The 25960-nt window shown below is 43.2% G+C and overlaps 2 protein-coding genes across 2 annotated transcripts in view; one reads left to right on the top strand and one right to left on the bottom strand.

Moving 5' to 3' along the window:
- JAK3 (Janus kinase 3) overlaps positions 1-9029 on the top strand; it is a 38324-nt gene extending 29295 nt beyond the window's left edge. Inside the window, exons 20-24 of the mRNA XM_069104888.1 lie at positions 317-441; positions 797-969; positions 4218-4335; positions 8088-8198; positions 8408-9029. Coding sequence (XP_068960989.1) covers positions 317-441; positions 797-969; positions 4218-4335; positions 8088-8198; positions 8408-8515 — 635 coding nt within the window. The 3' untranslated portion in view covers positions 8516-9029. The remainder of the gene's footprint in view (positions 1-316; positions 442-796; positions 970-4217; positions 4336-8087; positions 8199-8407) is intronic.
- The window catches only part of RPL18A (ribosomal protein L18a), a 95510-nt gene that overhangs the window by 53724 nt on the left and 15826 nt on the right, over positions 1-25960 (bottom strand). The window lies entirely within an intron of this gene.

Here is a 25960-nt window from a genome sequence, read left to right as displayed (position 1 = left end):
TAGGAGATGGCACTTGGTCTGAGCCTTGAAAGATTCTAAGAGGCAGAGGTGAGGCTGAAGCCAGGAACTGAGTAGAACAGCTACCTAGTCTATGGACTTTAAAACGCCACCAAAATTTTCTCCCAATAGCCCTATGAGGAAGGAGCAGATGAGGCTCTCCTGGTTATACAGTCGAGAATACTGAGCTTACAGAGGGGTAGTAATTAGCAGGGGAAGCAGGGAGAGCAGGGGGAGCCAGGGGGAACAGGGGGGAGCAGGGGAGAGCTGGGTAGTGAGGGGAACAGGAGGATTGATGGCAGCTGTTACTCCATCCTAGGCCGACAGAGTCTGCGCCTCGTTATGGAATACCTCCCCAATGGTTGCCTCCGGGACTACCTGCAGCGTCACCGGGCCCACCTAGACCCCTGCTTCCTCCTCCTCTATGCTTCACAGATCTGCAAGGTTCCATGGGGCAGAGGGGCTGGGAAGAGGGTCTGTGGAGGCAGGACCAGAGAGATCTCTGGGTATAGGACTGGTTCCCCTTTTCCATCAAGCCAGTTGGGCCTGTACCTGAATGTCAAGCCAACAGACAAAGCTGGGGAAGGACATGAGGAGGAAGACTCAGGGCCATGATGCTCCCTCTCCAGAACATGCTCACAGGCCTTGACTGGTGGGGTCTGGGAAAGGATCAAGGTCCGAGTCAGGGTAGAGAGATCAGGATCTGGAAAAGGATCACAGATTGGCTCTAAAGATTTGGGGTCAGAGACAGGGCTGGGGGTCATCACAACCAGCAACTGACCTTCAACCCTCCTTCCAGGGGATGGAGTACCTGGGCTCTCAGAGGTATGTTCACAGGGACTTAGCCAACAGGAACATCTTGGTGGAGAGTGAGAGCCACGTGAAGATTGGAGACTTTGGCCTGGCCAAACTTCTTCCCCAGGACAAAGAATACTATGTGGTCAGGGAGCCTGGCCAGAGCCCCATCTTCTGGTGGGTGCCCAGGGCTCCCAGCTCCCCCCTGCCTCTGGGTCCTGACTGAGTCTTACAGTCACCTCCTACTTCCATCCTTCACCCTTGTTCTAGTCCCTGGGGAGCCTGGGATGGTCTTGGGAGGTGCCTTTAGTAAGGAGTGTGTGTGTGTGTGTGTGTGTGTGTTCACCCTGTATTTCTGTCTCTGTGTTCCTCACACATGCATCTCTCTTCCTCTCTGCTCCATTGCCTTTTCCCCAGGAGGAAGGAATAATCGCACTTTACAACAAACCTTTCTTGAGTACCCACTATGTGTCATAAAGCCCCGAGCTCTGAGCAGGGCCCTTGTCCTGATGGGGCTCCCAGCCTCCTAGGGCCACCCAGCACTGATATACACCATTCAACTCAATGGCAGTTCGTTCACTAAAAGTTTACTTGATGCCAGGAGCTGAACTAGGCTATGGGGAGAGGACATGTGAATTAGAAAGGCACGGACAGACAACTGGGCTCTGAACCTGGACAGTCATTTGGGAAGGCTGCCTGGAGGAGGAAGCTTTGAAATTGTGCTTTAAAGAATGGGTGGCAATCCAGGGGAGCAATTATAATAGTAATACTATTGGCTAGGATTTAGATAGTACTTCAAGTTTAGATTTAAGATATTAAATTTATTTAGATTATTAAATTAAATTATTAGATAGTACTTTCAAGGTTCGCAAAGCACTCTACAAATATTACCTCATTTGAACCCTCATAATACCTTTGGGAGGCTGATGTTCTTATTATCTCCATTTTACAAACGGGGAAACTGAGGCCAAAGGCAGTTAAGTGACTTATCTAGGATCACACAGCTAGTAAGTGACTGAGGCTGGATTTGAACTGAGGTCTGCCTGATTCCAAGTCCAGCCCTCTGTCCACTGGGCCACCTAGGGGTGATAGCTGTCAGGGAACAAGGAGAGCCTGGGCAAAGGTATGGAGGCAGAGGAACTGTACAAAGTGGCTGGAGCATAAAGAGAGTAGAATGGAGTAATATGAGATAAGTCTGGAAAAGGATTATAGATTTAGCATTAGAAGGTGCCTCCCAAGTCACCTGATCTTATAGATGACAAAGCTCAGGCCCAGAGAGGCGGTGATTTGCCCAGGTTCACCCAGGTTTGCCCAAGTTGCAGAGTGTATGGAAGAGTCAGGATTTGAACCTAGCTTCTTTCAGCCTTTGAACCCCAGCTCTCCTTCCACGGAGCTACAATATGCTTCCTGAGGTGCTTGTAGCAGACCCTGAAGGACCAGTTGGAAGATTTCTAACTCTACCCAGGAGGCAATAGGGAGCTTTGGAAGATTTCTGACCCAAAGGGGGCAGGTCTAGGCCTCTGAAAGATAATCCCAGCAGCGGTGGGGAGGTGGGAAGGGAGATCCAGAGAGGAGAGCTTCGGAAGGAGGCTGGAGCTTCAGTTCAGGGAGATGGCGATGAGGACTCATCCTCGGAGATTGTCTTGGAAAGTGAGAAGAGCTGCTTCTGCTGGGATGGGGTTATTGATCCCTTGCTGAACTAGGGAGAGAGGCAAGAGTCAAAGATCACATGAGGCTGTGGGAAAGGGAGCCCTGGGCTGAGATGGAGCCACAGACAGAAATGACAAAGCCATTAGGAGGATTTCCCCTCATTAGGGGGAAAGACGATAGTCTGGTTTGGAGGGGGTGGTGGGCGGTCCAGAGGAGGTGTCCTGGCAGCAGTGAGAGGTGGAGAGCTAAAGAAAAGGTAAGGCTGGAGATGAGATTTGGGTGCCAAAGACAGCTAGGTGGTGCAGTGGATGGAGCATCCGCCTTAGAGTCAGGGGGACCTGAGTTCAAATTTGACCTCAGATACTTACTAACTGTGTGTGACCCTGGGCAAGTCACTTAACCTTGATTGCTGAAAGAGGAGGGGGGAGAGGGAGGGGAAGAGAGGGAGAGAGAGAGAGAGAAATTTGGGAGTCATCTACAAAGAAGAGGGTATTAGAAGCTAAGGATGTACAGTATATAGGAGATCTCTCAGAGAAGCTAAGAGACCCCAGGACAGTACCTTGAGGACCACTCACATTAAGGACTCAGAAAGAGAAGGAGGAGACAGAGAAGGGGTTCAAGAAGTAGGGGGAGAACTAGGAGTCACTGGAATGGAAGAAATGAGCAGCAGCAGAGATGGGGAGGGGGATAAGAAGGGGAAGGTAGATGAATGGATCCATCAGACTTTTCAAGATGCTTAGTGTTGAAGGGGAAGAAGAGATGGAAAGAGCAAGGCTTTTCTCTAGAGAGGGGAGATGGCCAGGAGCCAGGGTCAAGGAAGGAAAGGCTGGAAACCGATTGGGTGCTAGAGCTGAGTGCTGGAGGAGGAAGGGACATGGGGCCCATCAGCCTCAGGATCATCTCTTTTCTTCTGAGACTGGGGTGGAACCAAGGAGTGGAGGAAAGTGCTGATAATTACCCAACATTAATGGTCCATATGCTAGGCAAGGGACCTCCAGGAACTTCCAATTTTTGACAAACATTTGGATAAACAAGGAGTTAGCTAGAAGATACAAGGTCATTGGGAAGGAGGAAGGCTCTGGCACCTGGGGAGGTGGGGGGTGGAGAACAAGCAAAGGTCTCACGTGGAAGGAGGCTAAGAAGTTTCATGAATCTTTGCAGAAGCTGGGAGTGCAGAAGGTATGAAGGGTAGGGGGGCACTGACAGTGCTCGAATCCGAGGACCCAGCGGATCTCGGGCCAGCCTGCTATGGGGATGGGGCTGGGGTGAGGGTAAGAGGAAAAGATTGGGAGCATTTGATTGTAAGGAGTAGACTAGGGTGGAGTAGAAGGATAACTCAGCTGAGGTTATAATGAATATCTTAGCATTAGAATGATTCTAAGAAGTCATATAGAGCTTTAAGGCTTACAAAGTGAGCAGCCTAGCTTCATTCTCTTCCTTTCCTTTCCTTTTGTCTCCTATCCCTCTTCCCTTTGTCATTAGACCCTGTTCCCTTCTCCTTTCTCTTCTCACTTTGGGGAGCCCGGCTAACAATTTTTATACTCTGGTCAGGTGGCTTCTGGGTTTGGGGGTTTACTCATCTGTCACAGGGGAGGGTGTTTGGTGATGCCATGAGGTTCCTAAGCTGCTGAAGGAGGAGGAAATGTGTTCTGGGATGAGTAGGAGAGGAAATTTATCCTGAGATAGCACTATAATATTTCCACCCTGAGCCAGGGCCCCAGTGTCCCTACCCTTCTTACAATATTGTTCTCCTTCCCCTCTCTCTTCCTGACCAGGTATGCCCCAGAGTCCTTGTCAGACAACATCTTCTCAAGGGAGTCTGATGTCTGGAGTTTTGGTGTGGTCCTCTATGAGCTTTATACCTATAGTGACAAAGCCCACAGCCCTTCAGAGGTGAGTACTTTCCTCCTTACCCCCTGGTCTTACCCCCTGCCAGGCTTAGAGACTGTCTGGACATGGGGCTTCCTGCCTCCATCCTGACCCTCATCTACCCTGCCTATAGACCACCTCTCAGTCCTTCACCCTTCCATTTCTCTCCTTTCTTCCTTCCCTGTGGCCCTTTGGAACTGGCCACTACTCTGTACCCTTGAGGTTGTCTCCAACCCTTCCTTCTTACCTCAGATTCTGGAGAGAGGAAAGAGTGCTGACTTTGGTGTGAGAAAGTCAATTCTGGGACTTTGACCCCAAAGGGCCTTTTGACAAGTCATCACTTCCCTGGGTCTCAGTTTCCTTAAGTATAAAATGAGGGGCTTAAATGAAATGATAATAACATCCCTTCCAGGACTAAATCCATGATCCCATGACCTGGCTCTGAATCCCTGCCCTTCCACTTGTCAGTTATGTGACCTTGGATAGGTCACTTAGCCACTTTGTTCCTCAGTTTCCTCACGTGTAAGAAATATTAATATTTGGCACTACTTACTTTGTGTGTGGTTTTTGAGAATCATATAGGCTACAGGTCTGGAAAGAACCTTAGGGACCTTAGTCCAACCCCCTCATTTTACACAAAGACCTGGCTTAAAATCCCTTCTCTGACATATATTAGTTGTGTGACCTTGGGTCAAGTGCCCCAAGAAACTCTCTAATGTTCGGAGTCACAGAACAGTTGCTGATCTGCCTATTGGGGGAACTCATCAGAAGTTCTCTACACCAAAGAAATCACAGGTCTGATTTTTAAAATGTGTGTATATATACACACATATGTAGATACACATGTGGACACATATATGCATACGTATATGTATTTCCTCGAAAATCTAGTTTTCCATGGGTCTAGACAGTCCATTCCTCCCTATGACTCAGTTTTCCCATCTATAAAATGCGAGAATGTGGCATAGTGAAAAAGGCACAGGATTTGAATGTTGTCTCTGCTATACAGCTTTGGGCAATTCACATAACCTATATGGGACTCGGTTTCTGTATCTGTAAAATGAAGCTGTTGTATCTCCCTCCACTCCACCCCACCCCATCTCCACCCCCAGGCTACATTCACTCCACTTGAAGCATTCTCTTTTTGTGATTGGGACCTCTTTGGCAGTGACACATATGGACCTCTTCTCAGAATCATGTTGTTAAATAATTAAAGGAAATTCTAATGTTCAGTTAGAGCTTAGTGAAAATAAAGATGCCCTTTTCCCCCCATCCAAGTTCATGGACCCTCCCACCCTAAGAAAAAATCTCTTCCAGGCCATGGGTGGGCATTATATATCTTTATCTATATCTCTCTAGATATGTATGTGTATGTATATGTGCATATATGTGTACATATATGTATAGGTATATTTACATACATATATACATATACATGTATTTGAAGTATCCTTTATACATGAAAGGATGGGGACTTGTGCTCAATGTATGCGTGAGTACCCCCTGCCCCAGGATAGATACTTCTTTCCTCAACTGCCTTCTGGTCACACAGTCAATCAGGAGCAGACCCAGAACTTAAGCCCAAATCTCCCGACCTCCAGTTCCAGGCTCTTGCCTCCAAAGAACCTCCAGTTCTTTCCTAGGCCCCCGGATTCTGCTGTATCCATAATCTCATTGGACATCCTTTGCCTAGATGCACCTCAGACCTTGCCTTGTTCATCTCTTGTCAGCGGGTCTTGCCTCCCCTTGGGGGATTTCCTGTCCTTCTCTTGACATTGCATGATATTAATGGGGCACCGAGCTGTTCATTAAGATCATCCCTTGATCTTGGCTTGGGACCAATCTTTCTCTGATGCATCCTCTCACCCTGACACTCATGAATGAAATCAAGGCTTATCTACTTATTCAGTAACTGTTTATTTAGTGCAATGACCAATGGTAGGCACTAGGGGAGAGTGGTAGACAAATAAATACGGGCAGTATGTTTGAAAAAGGCCCTATTTTTGGAGTTAGAAACCTTGGGTTCTCTAGAAAGTCCTGTCTCCACCACAGACAATCTATGTGACCTTGACTGATTTACTTTCAGTAACTCAGTTTCCCCATATGTATAATGAAAGTTGCATAAAATCAGGGGTTCTTAAAAAAATTTTTTTTTGGTTCTATGGACTCCACTGACAGTGTAGTGAAACCTAAAGTCTCTTTCTCAGAATGTTTTTAAAAACATAAAATTGGGGCGGCCAGGTAGCACAGCGAGTAAGAGCACCAGCTCCAGTGTTGAGAAGACCTGGAGATCGAATCCCGGGCTCAGACACTTAGCACCCACCCAGAAACACCTGGCCATGTAACCTTGAGCAAGTTACTTAACCCCAATTGCTTAGGGGAGGCCAGGTGGCTCAGCGAGTAAGAGCACCAGCTCCAGTGTCGGGATGACCTGGATCAAATCTGGGCTCAGATACTCAGCACCACAGCCAGAAATAACTGGCCTTGTAACCTTGAGCAAGTTACTTAACCCCAATTGCTTTATAAAAAAAAAAAAAACCAACATAAAATTAAGTGTGTATGATTACAAGGAAAACCAGTCATTTTGAAATAGTGAATGAGGTGGTGCATGCATGGCATGTCTATAATCCTGGGAGGGAGGCTGAGGCTGTTGAAGCAGGACTGTGAGTGGCCCCTGGGCTTGCAGAACCTGGGAGACTGGGAGCCCTAGACCCCTCCCCACCTTAAAAAGAAATAGTTATCAAAAGGCTTTAAAAACAAGTTCATGGGTAGGGGAGGCCAGGTGGCTCAGTGAGTAAGAGCACTGGCCCCAGAATCGGGATGACCTGGGGGATCGAATCTGGGCTCAGATACTTAGCACCACACCCAGAAATAACTGGCCATGTAACCTTGAGCAAGTTACTTAACCCCAATTGCTTAAAAAAAAAAAAGTTCATGGGCTCCAGGTTAAAAGTCCCTGCCCTACAGGAGTCTCCAAGATTTCTTTCAACTCAAAATCTAAATTTAAATAAATCAATCTAAATAAGATCCTGTCCCTGCCTTCCCATCCCAGATTTCTTGGCCATGTGACTAGACCAACAATCATTCTGATCCAAAAGTGAATATTAGCACATAGCAGGGGTAGGAGTGAGGGCTAGGAATGTGGTGTGTCTGGGGATTAGAGAAGACTTGAAAGAAATGGCTTTGGAGCTGGATCTTACATGATAAATGCCACCGTGTCACTCTGTGGTGAAAGGCGAGGGGTAGGAAAGCTTCCTTCTTGGCCAACCTCACTCAAATGGTTTTCCCTGACTTCTAAAGCAAAGTCTGTGGGAACCCCCCCACCTCCACCCAAGGGTCTTACCACTGCCTGGGCCCTGCTCCCTGGCTCCTTACCCCACAATCCTAGAGCAGCTTCTGTTGTAAGGCAAAGAGGGGGTTTTGTCCAGTTATATGCCCCAGTGCCCGAAGGGACACCAGATGAGGGATCTTGGCTTATCTCCAGCTAGAAGCTTATCCAGTGGGATAGATCCCAGCATGGGGGAGTGGAACTAGGCTCTTCTGTCCTTTAGACTAAGAGACTCCTGCCCTTCTGTTCATTCATTCTTTCACCCCACCTCAGGGCCTACCTGGGCCTCCTCTGACCCTTGCTGAGATCCCTATATGAACTGACAGGTTCTCACCATGTGTGAGACCTTCCTCTCTCCCCCTTGGGCCTCCCCTTGATGGATGTTACCCTTTCCCCAGGCCCATCTGTTGTCTCTCCCAGTAAGTGTCTCCTTCCCTCACCCCACTAGGAGTTTTTCCGAATGATGGCTTGTGATCGCTCCATGCCCATCCTGTGCCACCTCTTGGAGCTACTCACAGAGGGCAAGAGGCTGCCCACTCCTCCTGGCTGCCCAGGAGAGGTAAGCCAATATCCCCCTCTCCCCCAACAGGGGCCTGTGCTGGAGGACAGCTGAGAAAGGGTGAAGACCAGCTCAGGTGTTCTCTCACTGGTGAGGTGAGACTCATCCCAGAGGGAAAGCCTAGGGAGGACCTGGGAATGAGGGATGAGTCCCCTCTTAGTTAGGTCTGTCTCTAAGACTAAGCTCACTCTCTTCTCCTACCCCTGCAGGTTCGAGAGATCATGAGGAATTGCTGGGCCTACAACCCCCAGGACCGGCCCTCCTTCTGTGCCTTGGGCCCCCGGCTTGATGCTTTATGGGCTGGGCGCAGAGGGTAGCAGCTAGTGGCAGTACAGGGGACATTGGAGAAAAGTCTTCCATTTAGGAACTGTAGGGCCTGGGTTCAAATCCTGAATTTACTACAGATTTACTATGGAATATTGGATAAATCTTTTCTCCTTCTCTTAAGCTGAATTTCTCCATTGGTCTAGTTGACTCAAAGTTATTTTCTAGCTCTTAAGTCCAAAAATCTTAAGAGAAAGGCTTCCCTCTCTTTCTTTCCTCTTGCTGAAGGGCAAGGCTGATTGTCCCTAACTCTCAAGATGGAGAAAAGGAACACAGGAAGCCGATATGAGCAATGGCAGCTCAGGACAGGCCAGAAGTGGGGAGCTCACATGTTTCCTTCTTGGGGAGACTCTTTACTGTCTACTGGACCTAGAAGGAGGGAAGGGGGGACCTTGTTTGTGTAGTCCCTGGCCCTATTCTATCCCACATCCCTTCCTCCAGGGCACTGCCACTCTCAAGCCCACTTTCCCAGTGGCTTTGCCAATATTTGAGGAGATTAAAACAATTCACAGAATTACTGAACTACAGAGTCTGGGTCTGCTTTTGGAACACTCCAACTGTGTCCACACAGGTCTAGGTCATCAGCCCCCCTCACTTGAGCTAACCTCATGTACCCAGATAATTTCCCCAAAGTCATGCTTGCCTTAAATACAACACCTAATATCTTCTAGCCCCGCTTAATTCCCTACACACCTTTCCAGTCATGAGGGCAGATCTTTGAGCTTACTTAGTAACCAAGCTGTTTCAAAGTAGGCTGCCTTGAGAGGCAGTGAGTTCCCCATCAACACACTTCTCTTAAGTGGCCAATGGACAGATGACAATAATATGTCCAATATGTTTTAGAGGCAATTTGTTCTTTAAGAATTGGATTATAAGTGATCTCTAAGGTGCCTCCAAGATCTTGCAAAGCTGATTACTGGGTAGGTTTATGGAAGCCTCCCCTTTTATTTAACAGGAACCTTGGGGAGGGAGGTGGGTGAGGGTGGGGTGACCAGAGCCTTGGACTAGGGGTCAGGAAGCTTGGACTTCAGTCCTATGGTCGGGCTTCAGAGTTGGGAGAGCGGGTTCAGATTTTTGAAAGAATTCAATCAGACCTTCTCTTTAGCTTTATTAATGCAAAAGCATGAGGGCCCCAGACTTAGCAAGGAGCTAAACAAAGGCAATGATATAGGACAAGGACCAGACTGATATAGCCAGAAAACTATCCTGCCTATAGGATGGTGATGTAAGTTTTAAGGTTTCTAAAGGGGGTTGGAGATTTAGGGACAAGATAGGTCTTGCAAGAAAAGGACACCGGATAAGGACAATGAATGACACAAGATAAGGGAGACAAGGGAATTCTTATGAGTGGATGGAAGGAGACAAGGAATTTTAGTGTAAAGGGAGGTTTTGTGGTATTTCAAGATAAGGAGAGACTTTAAGACGCCAGGAAATGAACAACTCAACCCTTAGGGCACCTCTATTTTAGGGGGCCTTTAGAGGATAAACCAGGGAAAGGGCAACTCAACCTTTAGGGCCCTTTTGTATGCACATCACTGTGCTTCCTGACCAGCTCTGGGACCTCCGGCAAGCTAGCTCTCTTCCCAGAGATACTAAAAAGTGGCCTCTTTGTGTCTCCTGTCCCCATGCCCCTTCACAGGCTGTCCCTCCCGCACAGAATGCCCTCCTTTCTACTAGATCACCTCAATAAGCCTCCAGAGGATACACCCTTGCCCTGCCCACCTCGCAAGCAGGTTTTGAAGCATGAAACATTGCAGGAACAGGATCTAATGGCTGTTGTTTTACTCCTAAGCTGCTGTCTGGGGAGCAGGGGTCCCAGGGAGAAGGAGGCCCAGCGCCACAGTGAGGTCTAGAGAGCCAGGGTCCCATTCCATGGTCCTGTGGATGATATCAGTGAGATAAAAGGATTCCCTTTCTAGGGGCCAGGAATCTGGACAGGAGACAGGCGGTGGCCATGTGGAGCACTGTCCCCTGAGGGAGATTCACCCCAGGTCCCTGGGTGGGGGTAGGAAGTGCACCCTCCCCATCCTTCCCTCCATCTTGAGGGCCCGATGACAGAAGATACTAAACAAACATCCTCAGAGCCTCTAACAGGTCCAATGAGATGCTGCTCAGAGACCTGTGTGCATTGTGAGAGGATAAAGCTGTTAAAAAAAAAAAAGCTCAAGATATTTCAAAAGGTTTCCTTTACCTTGGGAGGGAGCCACAGATGAAATTTCAGTCACTAACAATAAGAAAAAGGCACCGGTCTGCCTCTGGAGTGATTGATGAGGGAACACGGAGGGAACATGGCAGTCTGTGGTTTCTCGGGCCCTCCCATGTGTGGGAAAGTGCCTGAGGAGGGAGTGGGAAGGGTCATGTTTCCAAAAGTGATGGTACCAGGAATTTCTTTAGATTTGTTTGTTTGACATTTTGTCTGCAAAATCATTGACATAGGAAACAATGTCAAGGTTGTTGCTTCTGGAGCGAGTCACATCAACAGAAATTCCAATGGACCGAGAAACACAATGGCCCGAGATTCAGCTCAGACTTTATGCAAAGTCCTGGTGCACAGTGCTGGGGATACAGGAGTGAATGATGACAGTGTCCGCCCTCAGGGATCCCAGTGTCCATCAATCAGTCAATCAGTCAATCAGCAAGCAAGCATGGACTGAAAGGTTGCTATTTGCCAGGCATCACGCTACCTAGGTTCTGGGGACTGTTGTGCCACCAGAAAGAAAAACTCAGAAACAGTCGCTAGTCAACAGATTTTTTTTTTTACTGCAAGGGAGATGCACACAGAGTCATATCTGAATAGAAACTCACTTTGATTTTCCCATAGGGTTTCTTTTCAGTTGTTTGGCTAATAGTCAATGGCCCCTCATTCAAAAGTCAATAAATGAAAAAAGAAGCAAAAGTCAGCCCCTGCTCTATAGGAGCTTACAGTCTGAGTATCTACTATTTATTAAAATCTAAGTGCTGGGAAAAGATAGACAAAAGTCGGCTCCTGCCCTCAAGGAGCTCATGGTCTAATGGGGGATGCTGACAGCAAAGAACTATTCACAAATAAATTCAGGACAGGCTAATTTAATAGTGATTAAGGGAGATTGGGTAAGGCTTCCTGTAGAAGCTGGGATTTTAACAGGGACTTGAAGGGTATTCCGTGCATGGGAGAGAGCCAGAGAAAAGGCAGGGAGCTCAAAGATGCAGTGTCTTGTTAATGGAATAGCAAAGAGGCTGGTGTCACTGGATCCTGGAAACATGAATGAGAATATGATGTAAACAGAACTAAAATAAACTAACTGAAAGATAGGAAGGGTTCAGGTTATACAAAATCAAAATCAAAGGTTTCTCTGTTCTGGTAAGTGACACCAAGAAGGTGTAGGAATTTCTGGGAATACAAGAAAACAAATTCATAGTTAGGGAAAGTAATAAGCATTTACATAGCACCTACTATGTGCTAAGCACCTTAAAACTATTATCTCCTTCATCCTCACAACAACCCTGGAGGTGGGTGCCATTATTATCCCATTTTACATATTATCAATTATACATGCTCAATCATGAAAAAGATTACCATATTAGTGTGAAAGAAGACCCAGACCAGGAAAGGGGAGGGGGGAGGAAACAATGAGAAAAGGTACAGAAAGTGAAAAGTAGTTTGCTCTGTTCTATATTCAGACTCCATCAGTTCTTTCTCTGGAGGCAGATAGCATTTCTCATCATGAGTCCTTTGGAATCATCTTGAATCATCGTACGGCTGAGAATAGCTAAGTAATTCACAGCTGATCAACATAGAGTATTACTGTTGCTGTGTACAATGTTCTCCTGGTTCTGCTCACTTCACTTTACATCTGTTCATATAAGTCTTCACAGGGAACAATCTCTTTCAAAAGATAACGTGGCTAATAGTGAACATTTTTTTTTTCTTACCAAAGGCAAAATGTAAGTCTATATATTCTACAGATCGCAACAACATAAATGGAAAGAACAACCACTAAAAAAAAAAAAAATCAAAAGCGAATGTTGCAAAGTTGTAAATAACAAACTTGGTTCAAAGAAAGATATAGGAGAAGATATCCCCATCCCAACCTTTCACAGAGATGGTAGTGCCATATGTTGTACATTGCAAATATTTTCAGATTTTTTTTGTTGTATTGATTGGTTATGGTAATTGCTTTCCTCTCTTTTTTTTAAATTAAAAAATACTATTTAATATATGAGAGTAGCTAGGTGGTACAATGGATAGAATGCCAAGCTTTGAGTCAGGAAGACCTGAATCCAAATCTGGCCTCAGACACTTATTAACTGCATGACTCTGGGCAAACCACTTAACACTGCTTGACTCAGTTTCCTTATTGTAAAGAGAGTTGGAGAAGGAAAGAGCAAACCACTCTAGTATCTTTGCCGAGAAAACCTCAAACAGGGTCACAAAGTGTCAGACACAAATGAATAACAGAAACATTTAATATATGGAATGACTCTTTGGAAGGGGGAAAGAGAGGGATGCTAGGGAAAATTATGGTGATAATAAAAGACATTCTTTTAACAAAAAAATTAAGTGACGGGATGGGACTTGATCTTTAAGGTCCCTTCCACCCTGAAATTTATGATCCTACAATAACTGGGGAGGGTAGAGATACCAGTAGCTGGGGAATCTGGAAAGGCTTTATGTAGCAGATGGCACATAAGTGGAGCTTTGAGATCCAGAGATGAGGAGGGTGGGCATCCTAGGTATGGAGGAGACAGTCTGAGGACAAAGGAGATCAGATATCATGTGTGAAGAAAATTAAGAAGACCATTTGTACTGAATTGTAGAGTGTGTGAAGGAGAGTTACATATAATAAAACTAGAAAAGTACTTAGGAATCAGGTGTGAAGGGTTTTGAATGCCAGAGTTTACATTTGATCCTAGACATCATAGGGAGCCACTAGAATTTACTGAGTAAGGGAATGTTGTAGTAAGACTTATACTTTAGGAAAATAACTTTGATACCTGTGTGGCAGATGGATTGAAGAGGAAGGGGACTACACATGAATTGTGGCCATATGACTATAGAGAAGGGGACAGGTATTAAATATGCTTGCACGGGATTGAGTGAGAGTAAAGAGTTAAGGATGACACTGAGTTCGCAAACCTGAGTGACTAGAAGGATGTTAGGAACCTCAACAAATAGTGAAGACCAGAAGAAGGGAGACTTTGGAGGGAAAGATAATGACTTCTGTTTGGATATGTTGGATTCAAGATACCTATTGATCATCCATTTTGAAGTGCCTAGTGGGCAGATGGATGATGTGATTCAGGAGAGAGTTTAGGGGTGCATATATAGACCTAGAAGTCATCTTGGGAGTTGATAATTAAATCCACGGGACCTGATGAGGTCAAAGTGTGAAAGTATAGAGGGAGAAGGGAAAAAACATAGCTAGCATTTATACAGCCCCTTAAGGTTTGCAAAGCACTTGACAAATACAATTTCATTTAATCTTCACAACAACCCTGAGAGGTAGGTGCTATTTTTATTTCCATTTTTACAGATAAGGAAACTGAGGCAGGCAAAGGTTAATTGATTTGTCCAAGGTCAAAAACACATATAAGAGGTGTGATATGGATAATGATCCAGCAAAAACAAACAAACAACCACTGAGAAGATGCCAAGCAAGTATGGGAGGAACCTAGAGAAAGTAAGTTAAAGAAAAACAAGAGAGGAAAAGTTCTCCAGGAGGAAGGATGAGGGAGAGAGGAATCATCATCATCAAATCAAAAAGGATGAGGTTATTTATATAAATACAATATTTATAGCAGCTCTCTCTGTGGTGGCAGGGGACTGGAAACTGCAGGATGCCCATCAGTGAGGAATGATCGAACAAGTTGTGGTATATGATTGTGGTGGGATATTACTGTGCTGGAAGAAATGATGAGGTTGTTGATTTTAGAAAAAACACGAATAGACTTGCATGAAATAATGAAGAGTGAAATGAGCAGAATCAAGAGAATGCTGTATACAGTAACAGCAACACTGTTTTTTTAAGCAATTGGGGTTAAGTAACTTGCTCAAGGTTACACAGCCAGTTATTTCTGGGTGAGTGCTAAATGTCTGAGCCTGGATTTGATCCCAGGTCATCCCGACTCTGGGGCCGGTGCTCTTACTCGCTGTGCTACCTGGCTGTCCCCAGGGAGTGATTTCTTAAACAGAAAACACCAGTCAGAAGCCTGTAGGCAACAGGAAAGGGTGTCTCCAGAAAAACCAACTTCAGCACAGTTGGACAAAGTTACAGAATAACTGGGGAAGTTAGGTGGTACAGTGGACACATCACTGGTCCTGGAGTCAGGAAGATCTGAGTTCAAGTTCAGACTCAGACATTTACTAGCTGTGTGACCCTGGGTGAGTCACTCAACCCTGTTTGCCTCAGTTTCCTCATCTATCAAATGAGCTGAAAAAGGAATGGCAAACTACTTGAGTATCTCTGCCAAGAAAACCCCAGATAGGGAGTAGAAACATGACCTTCAAGCGGCTCCGGCTTCCACCTTCCCCAATCAATGTAAAAAGGGGACTCTGAACAAATTTTGAAGCTGTAGAACCCACAAAGTGACACAGAGAAGCTAACCTCCCACTGAGGACAGCCAGGCAGGCCAGCAGAAATTGGCCAGTGCATCATTCTGGGAGCTGAGCCTAGCCCCATGCCCTGAGGTTTTAGCCTCAGGGTGGGCCTGACCAGCCACCCCTGGAGGGACTCCAGATCAGCAGCAGCTGTGGCAATCCAGAATTATCAACACATAGATATGAAGGACAAAGTGAGAGGTCAGTGCAGTCTGGACTTTGGGACCCAGTAAGTGGGAGCGCATGGCTTTTGCCCCCAGGGCAAGAAGCCGTTGAGATGCCCGGCACAGCCAGCCAGCGCCATGTGGCAGCTTTAGCTCCTGGCCTGCAGAGTGTAGGGGGACCAAGTGACCAGTATGAGGCGTAATCGCTCTTGCTTTAACCTGCTTGGATCTGGATTGCAGTCTAGGGTGGAGGTCCTGGGGTGCATGACCAACTTGCCAGAGCGTGTGGAGTCCTCAGAGAGGGCACCCATCTAATACCTCCAGCAGCTGAGAAAACCCCAGAGTTTGGGATGAAAGGTCCCCTGTCTGGTGGCAGAGTCCTACTGTGGCAAAAAGCCCAAGGGTCAAGTGACTGAGGGGCGACATGACCAGGCGAAGGAAGCAAAGCACAGAAGATTCCAACATTAGACCCCTATTTTGGGTACAGAAAGGAGCAAAGCATGGAATAGGAGGAAGACAGTGAAGTCAGAGCTCCTGCACCAAAAGCTTCAAAGGAAAATGCAAGCTGTTACAGGCCATAGAGGACCTTAAGAAGCAGATAAGAGAAATGGAGGAAAAATTGGGAAGAGAAATGAGAACAATACAAGAAAATTATGAAATGAGAATCAACAGCCTGACTGAGGAAAATACCACCTTAAAAAATAGACTAACTGAATTGACAAAAGAGGCTCAAAAAAGCAATGAGGAGAAGAATGCCTTGAAAAGCCGAATTTGCCAGATGGAAAAAGAATCTCAAAAGCTAAATGAGGAGAATCATTCTCTCAGATTTAGAATGGAGCAAAGGGAAGCTAGTGACTTTATGAGAAATCAAGATGATGTTAAACAGATCCAAACAAATGAAAGAATAGAAGGCAATGTGAAATATCTCATGGGAAAAACCACTGACTGGAAAATAGATCCAGGAGAGATAATTTAAAAATTATTGGACTACCTGAAAGCCATGATCAAAGAAAGAACCTAGAAATCATCCTCCAAGAAATTCTCAAAGAAAATTGCCCTGATGTTTTAGAACCAGAGGGCAAAATAGAGGTTGAAAGAATCCACCAATCACCTCCTAAAAAAGATCCCAGAAAGAAAACATCTAGGAATATTATAGCCAGGTTCTGGAATTCCCAGATCAAGGAGAGAATATTATGAGCAGCCAGGAAGAAATAGTTTGAATATTGTGGAAACACAATCAGGATAACCCAGGATCTGGCAGCTTCTACACTGAGGAGTGAAAGGTCCTGGAATAGGATATTCCGGAGGGCAGAGGAGCTGGGATTAAAACCAAGAATCACCTACCCAACAAAACTGAGTATCATGTTTCAGGGGAAGATATGGTCATTCAGTGGAATAGAGGACTTTCAAGCATTCTTAATGAAAAAACCAGAGTTGAACAGAAAATTTGACATTAAGATACAAGAAGCAAGAGAAGCTTGAGAAGATAAACAGGGAAAAGAAATCATAAGGAACTTATCAAAGTTGAACTATTAATATTCCTACATGGAAAAATGATAATTGTAACTGATGAAACTTTTCTCAGTATGAAAATAGTTGAAGGGAACAGAAATATATATATGTTTATATCAGAGGGTATATGGGCATATGAATACATATGTGAATGTGTATATATGTTTACAGGTATACATAGATAGAGGGCACAGGACCAATTTAATAGGAAGGGATGATACTTAAAAGGTGAAATTAAGAGGTGAGAGAGGAATATAATGAGAGGAGATGGAGAGAGACAGAATGGGGTAAACTATCTCATATAGAAGAGGAAAGGGAAGATGGTTACAATGGAGGGGAAGACTAGGAAGGCAGAAGGGAATGGATCAACCTTATTCTCATTAAATTTGGCTCAGGGAGGGAATGACATACATACTAAATAGCGTATCTCACCCTACAGGAGAGTAGGGGGGAAAGGGATGAGAGGGGGGATGATGGAAGGGAGGGCAGGCTTGGGGAGAGGGAAGTTGGAAGCACTCACTTTTGAAAAGGGACAGGATCAAAGTAGAGAATAGAACAAGTGGGTGATGGGATAGGAGGAAGGGAAAAATAGTCTTTTACAATATATCTACTATGTTAATGTTTTGCATTAGCTACACATGTACAACCTATACTCAACTGCTTATCTTCCCAGTAAGGGTGGGTGACAAGGGAGGAAGGGAATGAATCTGGAATTCAAAGTTTTAAAATCAAATGTTTAAAATATATAGTGTATATATATACATATATATACACACTATTATTAATACTATTTTACATGTAATTGGGAAAGAAGATATACAGGCACTGGGGCATAGGGATCCACCATACACTACTGGAAAAGTCGAAGAGGGTATGGGAGAAGATATGGGAGAGGACAGATTGGAGGAGGGGATATCCTGTGGGATTGCTATTTTGGGTTGGTGGGTAGGGGAAAAATGGAGAGAAAATTTGTAACTCAAAATCTGGTGGAAACTAATGATGTAAATCATAAGTTAATAAAGCATTTGAAAAATGAAAAAAAAAGAGGGGATGATAGAAGGGAGGGCAAATTGGGGGAGAGGGTAGTTGGAAGCAAATACTTTTGAAAAGGGATAGGGTCAAAGAATAAAATAGAATAAATGGGGGATGGGATAAGATGGAGGGAAATATAGTTAACCTTTCACAATATAACTACTATGGAAATGTTTTGCCTAACTATACATGTACCACCTATATTAAATTGCTTGTCTTTCCAGTAGGGGTGGAGGAGGTAAGAAGAGAAAGAATCTGGAAATCAAAATTTTAAAAACAAATGTTAAAAAAATTTTTTATATGCAACCAGGAAATAAGATATAATAAACAATGGGGTATAGAAATCCACCTTGCCCTATAAGAAAGTAAAGGATGGGGGAGAACGTAAGAGAGAACAGATGGGAGGAAGGGGTATTCAGCAGGCTTACTATCTTGGAGTAGGGAGTAGCAGAGAGACGGGAAGAAAATTTGTAACTCAAAATCTTGTGGAAAAGAATGTTGGAAACTAAAAAATAAATAAATAATTAAGAAAAAAGAAAAGAAAACATCAGATTTCTTTTTCAATGAGCTAATCAGTTTTGCTGCGGTATTTTTCCTCTTCTTAAAAATAAAAGTTTTGATGAGGGATGGCTCACTGGAAACAAATCCAGGAGATTTTTTTTTTGCAGGGGGGAAGGGCAGGGAAGTTGGGGTTAAATGACTTGCCCAAGGTCACATGGCTAGTAAGTGTTAAGTGTTTGAAGCCAGATTTGAACACAGGTCCTTCTGACTCCAGGACTTGTGCTCTATTAAGAGATTTTTTAAAAAATACAAATAAAAAAAAGAAACTGAATGGTGTAAAATTATAATGACCAAACTTAGCCTCACAGGAGAGAAGAGGGGAAGAAGATACCTCTCCCCCTGCTTTGTAAAAGTGGAAAGCAATAGGTGTGTGTAATGGGAATGCAAATTTGGAAGATCTTCCCTGCCCCTAGGCTAAAGTGCACCTGAAGCCTGGGGTGGGAGGCTTGTTTTTCAGTAGATACTTTTTGATTGGCCAGTGGGTCCAAAAGGTTGTTATATTCTCTGAGCCAGGAGAAGGCTATATAAGCCCTGATGTGTAGCTTTGTTTTGGGGGCTCACTTTGAGAAGTGTTCTGTGATTTGATATGGATTCTGGGAAACCGTTGTCCTGAGCCACCCCCCCCACACACACACACACTTTGAAAAACCCAGATGTTGATTTGGTATGGATGTAATGGTTGGACAGTTTGGAAAGCTGTCTACTTGATCTGTTTCTGTCTTGATAATTCTGTCTGTGTACTTTGAAGTTCAGGGTGCTGACCTTTTCCCCTGAACAAGGTAAACGATATATGTCTGACTGATTAAAGTAAGCTTGTTAACCCATTTTGAGTTGCTTTCCTTTAACAAAGCAGATCCAAGAACCTGTGCTGGCAGCAAACCCTGAGGACGCTTGGGGTGCTTGCTGCTACAGTGTGCAACACTAAGAAGTTTTTAAGTGCAGGCTAGTTTTGCCCAACTACTTTTCCCCCCTCTTTTTTGTTCTTTGTTAATAAAGGATGGCTCTCTGGGAGGGGAAAAGGGGTGCATTAGGAAATATAGGTGATCCAAAAACAACAGATACCAATAAAGTTTATTTTTAAAAAGTCCTCCCCACCCAAATACACAGAAGAAAACAAGCACAAGAAAAAGGCCTGAAGGGGACACAGATTAACTTTGTTACTACTGTGCAAAATGCAATATACATTCATAAAATATATTTTAAATTTCAAATGTGTAGTTAAATTTTGATTATATCAAATTTAAAAAGTTTTTTTCACAAAACCAATGCAGCTAAAATTAGAAGAAAAGCAGGAAACTGGGGAGGGGGGAGTCTTTGCAGCAAGTTGATCTGATAAATGTCTCATTTCTCAAATATATAGGAAACTGAGCCAAATTAATAAGACTAAACTCTGTTCCTCAATTAATAGATGATCAAAGGATACGAACAGGCTGTTTGTAGAGGAAGAAATCAAAGGTATCAATAGTCATATAGAAAAATTCTCCAAATCACTAATAATTAGAGAAATGAGAATTAAATGAACTTGGAGGGCTACTTCACACCAATCAGATTGGCTAAAATGGCAGAAAAGCAAAATGACATATGCTAGAAAAGATGTGGGAAAATAGGTACATTAATGCACTGCTGGTATAGTTGTGAATTGGTATAACCATCCTAGAAAGCAATACAGAACTATGCCTAAAAAAGTTATCTGATTTGGATCCCCCTACTAGGTTTGTTTTCTAGAGAGATCAAAGAAAATGGGAAGGGGCAGCTAGGTGGTACGGTGAGTAAAGTGCTGGCCCTGGAGTCAGGAGAGCCCGAGTTCGTTTCCGGCCTCAGACACTTAATACCCACACAAAAAAACTAGCCGTGTAACCTTGGGCAAGTTACTTAACCCCAATTGCCCTCCAAAAGGCAAAAAAAAAAAATGGGAAAGGATCTATATGTGCAAAAATATTTATAGGAACACTGTGTATGTGGCGGGGGGCAAAGAATTGGAAAATGAAGGGATGTCCATTAATTGGGGAATGGTTGAACCAGTTATGGTGCATAAATGTGATGGAATACTATTGTGCTATAAGAAATGATATAGGAGATGGTTTCAGAAAAATCTGGAAAGACATATATGAATTAATGGAAAGTGAAGTGAGCAAAACCAGGAGAACATTCTATACAGTAGCAACAATATTGTAATGATAACCAACTGTGAAAGACCTTAGTAACTCTTATAAACACAGTGACTAACCACAATACCAAAGGTCTCATTATAAAACAGTCTATCCACCTCCAGACAGAAAGCTGATAGATTCAAAGTAGAGACTGAAACACATTCCTTCCTTCCTTCCTTCCTTCCTTCCTTCCTTCCTTCCTTCCTTCCTTCCTTCCTTCCTTCCTTCCTTCCTTCCTTCCTTCCTTCTTTCTTTCTTTCTTTCTTTCTTTCTTTCTTTCTTTCTTTCCTTCTTTCTTTCTTTCTTTCACATGAGTAATATAGAAATTTATTTTGCATGACTTCATAGTTGGAATAGATGTTTTATTTCTTACCTTCTCAGTGGCTAGGTATAAAGAAAATCTAAAACTGAAAATGAAATAAAATTGAAAGAAAAATGTGTCAAAATAAAAACCCATTTCTGGAATGTATTGTACAAAAAAGGCATAAAATATATGTCATCACGAACAATGACATTTGGCATGAGTGCATATTCTTTTTAAAGAAATTTTATTTATTTATTTTTAGTTTTCAACATTCACTTCCATAAGATTTTGAGGTCTAAATTTTCTCTCCCCTTCTTTCCCTCTCCCCTCTCAAGACAGTGTGTACTCTCTACAAATACATTCATATTAAGCATTTTTTCTTATTAGTCATGTTGTAAAGAAGAATTAGAACCAATGGGAGGAACCACGAGGAAAAAGAAACAAAAAAATAAAAAAAGAGAGCAGATAATGTGCTTCCATCTGCATTCAGACTCCATAGGTCTTTCTCTGGATGTAGATGGCATTTTCCATCATGAGTCTTTTGAAGTTGTTTTAGATCATTGCATTGCTGAGAAGAGCTAAGCCTATCAAAGTTAGTCATCACACAATGTTGCTGTAACTGTGTACAAAGTTCTCCTGGTTCTGCTCACCTTACTCATCATCAGTTCATGTAAGTCTTTCCAGGTTTTTCTGGAATCTGACTGCTCATCATTTCTTATAGCACAAGAGTATTTCATTACATTCATATGCCACAACTCGTAAAGCCATTCCCCAATTGATGGGCATCCCCTCAATTTCTAATTCTTGGCCACCACAAAAAGAGCTGCTATAAATATTTTTGTACATGTGGGTCCTTTTCCCATTTTAACGATTTCTTTGGTATACAGACCTAGAAGTGATATTACTGGCTGAAAGGGTATGCACAGTTTTATAGTCCTTTGGGCATAGTTCCAAATTGCTCTCCAAAATGGTTTGATCAGTTTACAACTCCACCAATAAGTGCACATTCTTTTAAAAAGAACTTTTGAAATGATAAAACCTAGATTCATCCCATCTCCTCCAGCAGAATGTCCCTTTATTATCTCCACTCTCACTTATTTTCAATCTTTTTTTGTCTACTGGCTGCTTCCCTACTGCCTACAAGCATGCACACCTTTCCCCCATCCTGAAAAGAAAAACCTCTCATTTGATACTTCCTTCTCAGATAACCATACAGGCATAAACAGAGATATTGTGGGTTTAGTTCCTGAAAATAAACATTGCAACATATCTTGAATATTCCCCCTTCTTTCCTCTAACACAGCCACCATTCTGACCTTTATCTCTTCAATCCTTGACTATTGCAATGGACAGACCTTGGCAACAGATCGGATGGGGGGAGAGGGAGGGGAGAGAGATAATGAGGCATTGAGGATGACACCCAGGCTGTAAGCCTGAGGGACTGGGAGGATGGGGTGTTCTATCAGGCTTTGGAATGAAAAGACAATGAATTCAGTTTGAGTCATACTGAGTTTGAGAAGTCTACTGGGCTTCAAGAGGTAGAGATGTCTGATAAGCATTGGGAGATGTGAGGTTAGGGATGGAAGTAAATTTGGGAGGCAAGTAGGGCGGTGGATAGAGGGCTGGGCTCTGTGTCCATTCAGTTTTCTCATCTGTAAAGTGGGAATAATGATAACATCTTTGTGTCAGGATCAAATGAGATACTATTTGAAAAAAAATTGGCACAAAAAAATTAAAAGTAGTCAGACATGACTGAATTTTTTTTTTTTGCCTTTTGGAGGGCAATTGGGGTTGAGTAACTTGCCCAAGGTTACATGGCTAGTTTTTGTGTGTGTGTGTTAAGTGTCTGAGGCCGGAACCGAACTCAGGTCCTCCTGACTCCTGGGGCGGGCACTTTACTCACTGCGCCACCTACGTGCCCCTGAAAATTATTGAAAAATAACAAAAATTCCAGGCTCACTGTGCCACCTAGCTACCCCCAGAGTCAGGAAGACCTGAATTCAAATCCCACCACAGACACTGACTAGCTGTATGACCCTGGCCAAGTAACTTACCCTATTCTATCCAGTTTCCTCATCTGTAAAATGGGAATAATAGCACCTTCCTCTTGGGATTAAATGAGATAATATTTGAAAAACAACTGGCAGAAAAAGTAAAAATGAATAAATAAAATTTAATTTCATAAACAAGAAAAAACTGGCACCTATAGAATGTTTTTGAGAGGTTTCCTTCCTTGATGGTTTTCCTTTGTTATAAGGGAATGTCCAAATGTTAGAGCAGTAATCAAGAAATGACTCATGTACAAAGACATCAGCAGAATAATGGAAAAGATAAAAATAATCTTTCGAAACGATGTATCATAAAACCCAAAAGGGGTTAATGTTGTGTGGATTCTCCCTCCCAAGATAATAGAATTCTGTAAACTATAGCGAGTAAACTTGACTTCAATTCCTGGAATCATCCAACAATTTTTTTGTTACAAGAAAAGTTAATGAACTTCTAGAAACTGAAGCTGGGTTTCCAGGAAAGCAGCTATCTTAATCAAGAACAAGTCATGCCGAGCTAGTTGGGTTCCTTTTTTGTCACTGAGTTACTGTTAGGTCAGGGGAATGAAGTCAATAAGAATTTATATAAGATTTTTAAAAATTAAATTAAGATTAAATTAAATTTAAATACATTTTTAAATTAAAAAATATTGGTAAATATATTTCTACATCACCTTCATTTCAAAATATGTTGTTGTTATTGTTGCTGAGTCATTTTTCAGTTGTGTATGATTTTTTTGTGACTTCACTTGGGTTTTTCTTGGCAAAGATACTGGAGGGGTTTTCCATTGCCTTCTCTAGCTCATTTGACAGATGAGGAAATTGAGGCAAATAGGGTTAAGTGACTTGCCCAGGGTCACACAGCTAGTAAGTATATAATGAAGTGGTTTTCCATTTCCTTCTCCAGCTAGTTTTACAGATGAGAAAATTGAGACTAAGTGACTTGCCCAGGATCACCCAACTAGTAAGTATCTGAGGTCAGATTTGAACTCAGGGAGATGAGTCAGCCTGACTCCAGGCCTGGCACTCTATCCCCTGCACCTCCTACCTGTGCAAGATGGAGAGATGTAACCAAATGATAGTACATTTAGGTGGGTTCAAGACTGGTTGAGGAGTTACACTCAAAAGTTAATAGTTCAGCTTCACCTGTATAGAAGTATATTTAAAAACCTCCTTCTTGGTTTTTCTAGAAACTTAAGGAATAATATTTCTCCAATTTACAATCCTCTCCAGACTTATCCCTTTAGGAAAGTGGGGAGAACAGAAACCATGGCCTTCCTTTGAAATGGTGCAGAGAATCTAAGTTGACCTTTGTCTAATGAGATCATTGCCACCTCAAGCCCTAACGTCATCAGCACCAGGTAATATCTGCTTTCCTTTTCAAGATTAGATTATTGCTCAAAGTTAGGAACTCAACAATCCTTCAGGGTTGTGGTTCAGAAAGGAGTTGAGCAGTGACTATCCTGAAATATTCATCCAAATCTGTATTTTAGCCTTTTTTGGTCTTGTGGAGGATCCCTATGTTACCCCATATTCTCTTAGGACAGAGAAGGCATGTAAGAGGGCAAGGCAGGGGAGGAGGGGGAACTGTGCCGGTTTAGACATCTCTTTCTTTCCAAGCTAGTTGATTTGGTTATAGATTAATGGTAATTAATGCAATAAATTCAATAAAATTATTTCTAGCAGACATGAGCCTAATTTTTTCTTTGACACTCAAGGGCCTCTATATATGGCTTCATGGCCCAAAACTTCATTACCTACCAGCTCTTAGGTGACACAATAAGATAGAACTCTCAGCACAGAGCTAGGAAGACCTGAGGTCAAATTTGACCTCAGATACTAACTGAGCGACCCTGGGCAAGTCACTTAACCTGTTTGCCTCAGTTTTCTATAGGATAATAGTAGCACCTACATTCTGGGTTGTTGTGAGGATCAAATGAGATAATGTATAATTTTAAAAATTTATTATGTGTTTATTTCAACGTTCTTTTCTTTTAAAATTTTAAGTTCTAAATTCTCTCCCTCTCTCCTACTCCTTCCTACACCCACTGTGAAAGTGAGATGATATCAATTCCATATGTGAAATCACACAAAATATATTTCCGTATTAGCTATATTTTTTTTAAGCAAGAAAAATAAAGTGAGAAAATTATACTTCACTTTGCAGAGTTCATCAGTTCTCTGGAGGTAGATAGCATTTTTTCATCATGGGTCCTTCGGAATTGTCTTGGATTATTGTATTGATCAGAGTAGCCAAGTCTTTCACAGGTAATCATCATTACAACGTTGCTGTTACCATGCACAGTGACCTCCTGGCTCTTCTCTCTTCACTTTGCATCAGTCCATATAGGTCTTGCCATGTTTCTCTGACACCCCACCCCTTGTCATTTTCTATAGCATAATAGTACTCCATCCCAACCACATGCCACAACTCATTCAGCCATTCCCCAGTTGGATCTGAGATAGTATCTGTAAGGTGTTTAGCATAGTGCCCGGTACATGGTAGGTGCTATATAAAAATTATTATAATCCAAAGTCTTTAACTTGACATTTAAGGTTCTGGACAATTCCACCAGGGCCTAAGCTCATAGGAGAAGAATAGCTCTGGGCTTAAAGGAGCTGGGTTCAAATCCTAGTCTATGGGACTTTGGGTAAGTCACTTAACTGCTCTAGGCCTCTGTTTCCTCATCTGTAAAATGAGGAGCCTCCAAGATCCCTTTCAGCTTTAGATCTAGGCTCTTAAGACCTCATTTCATCCCACTTCCCTTCATAAACTACATTTTAGAAAACTGGACCACTAGCTGTTCCCCAAAGCACAATCTCCATCTCCTGCCTCCCTGTCTTTGCATTCTGTCTCCCATTCATGGAATGCTCTCTCCTCACTTTGATGCTCAGAATCCTTGCTTTCTTTCTAAGGTCAGAGCAAGTACCACCTCCTCCACGAAGCCTTCCCTGATTTCCCCAACTGTGATGGATCCTTCCTCTATTTTATTCCTTCCTTCCTTCTTTCCTCCTTCCCTCCCTCTCTCCCTTCCTTCCTTCCTTCTTTTCTTTCTTTCTTTCTTTCTTTCTTTCTTTCTTTCTTTCTTTCTT

The sequence above is a fragment of the Petaurus breviceps genome, unplaced genomic scaffold (genome assembly GCF_028583685.1).
Source record: "Petaurus breviceps papuanus isolate PSGF00001 unplaced genomic scaffold, PetGlider_PUasm1.0 103, whole genome shotgun sequence".
Lineage (NCBI taxonomy): Eukaryota > Metazoa > Chordata > Mammalia > Diprotodontia > Petauridae > Petaurus > Petaurus breviceps.
This window is presented reverse-complemented; position numbering and strand designations above follow the sequence as displayed.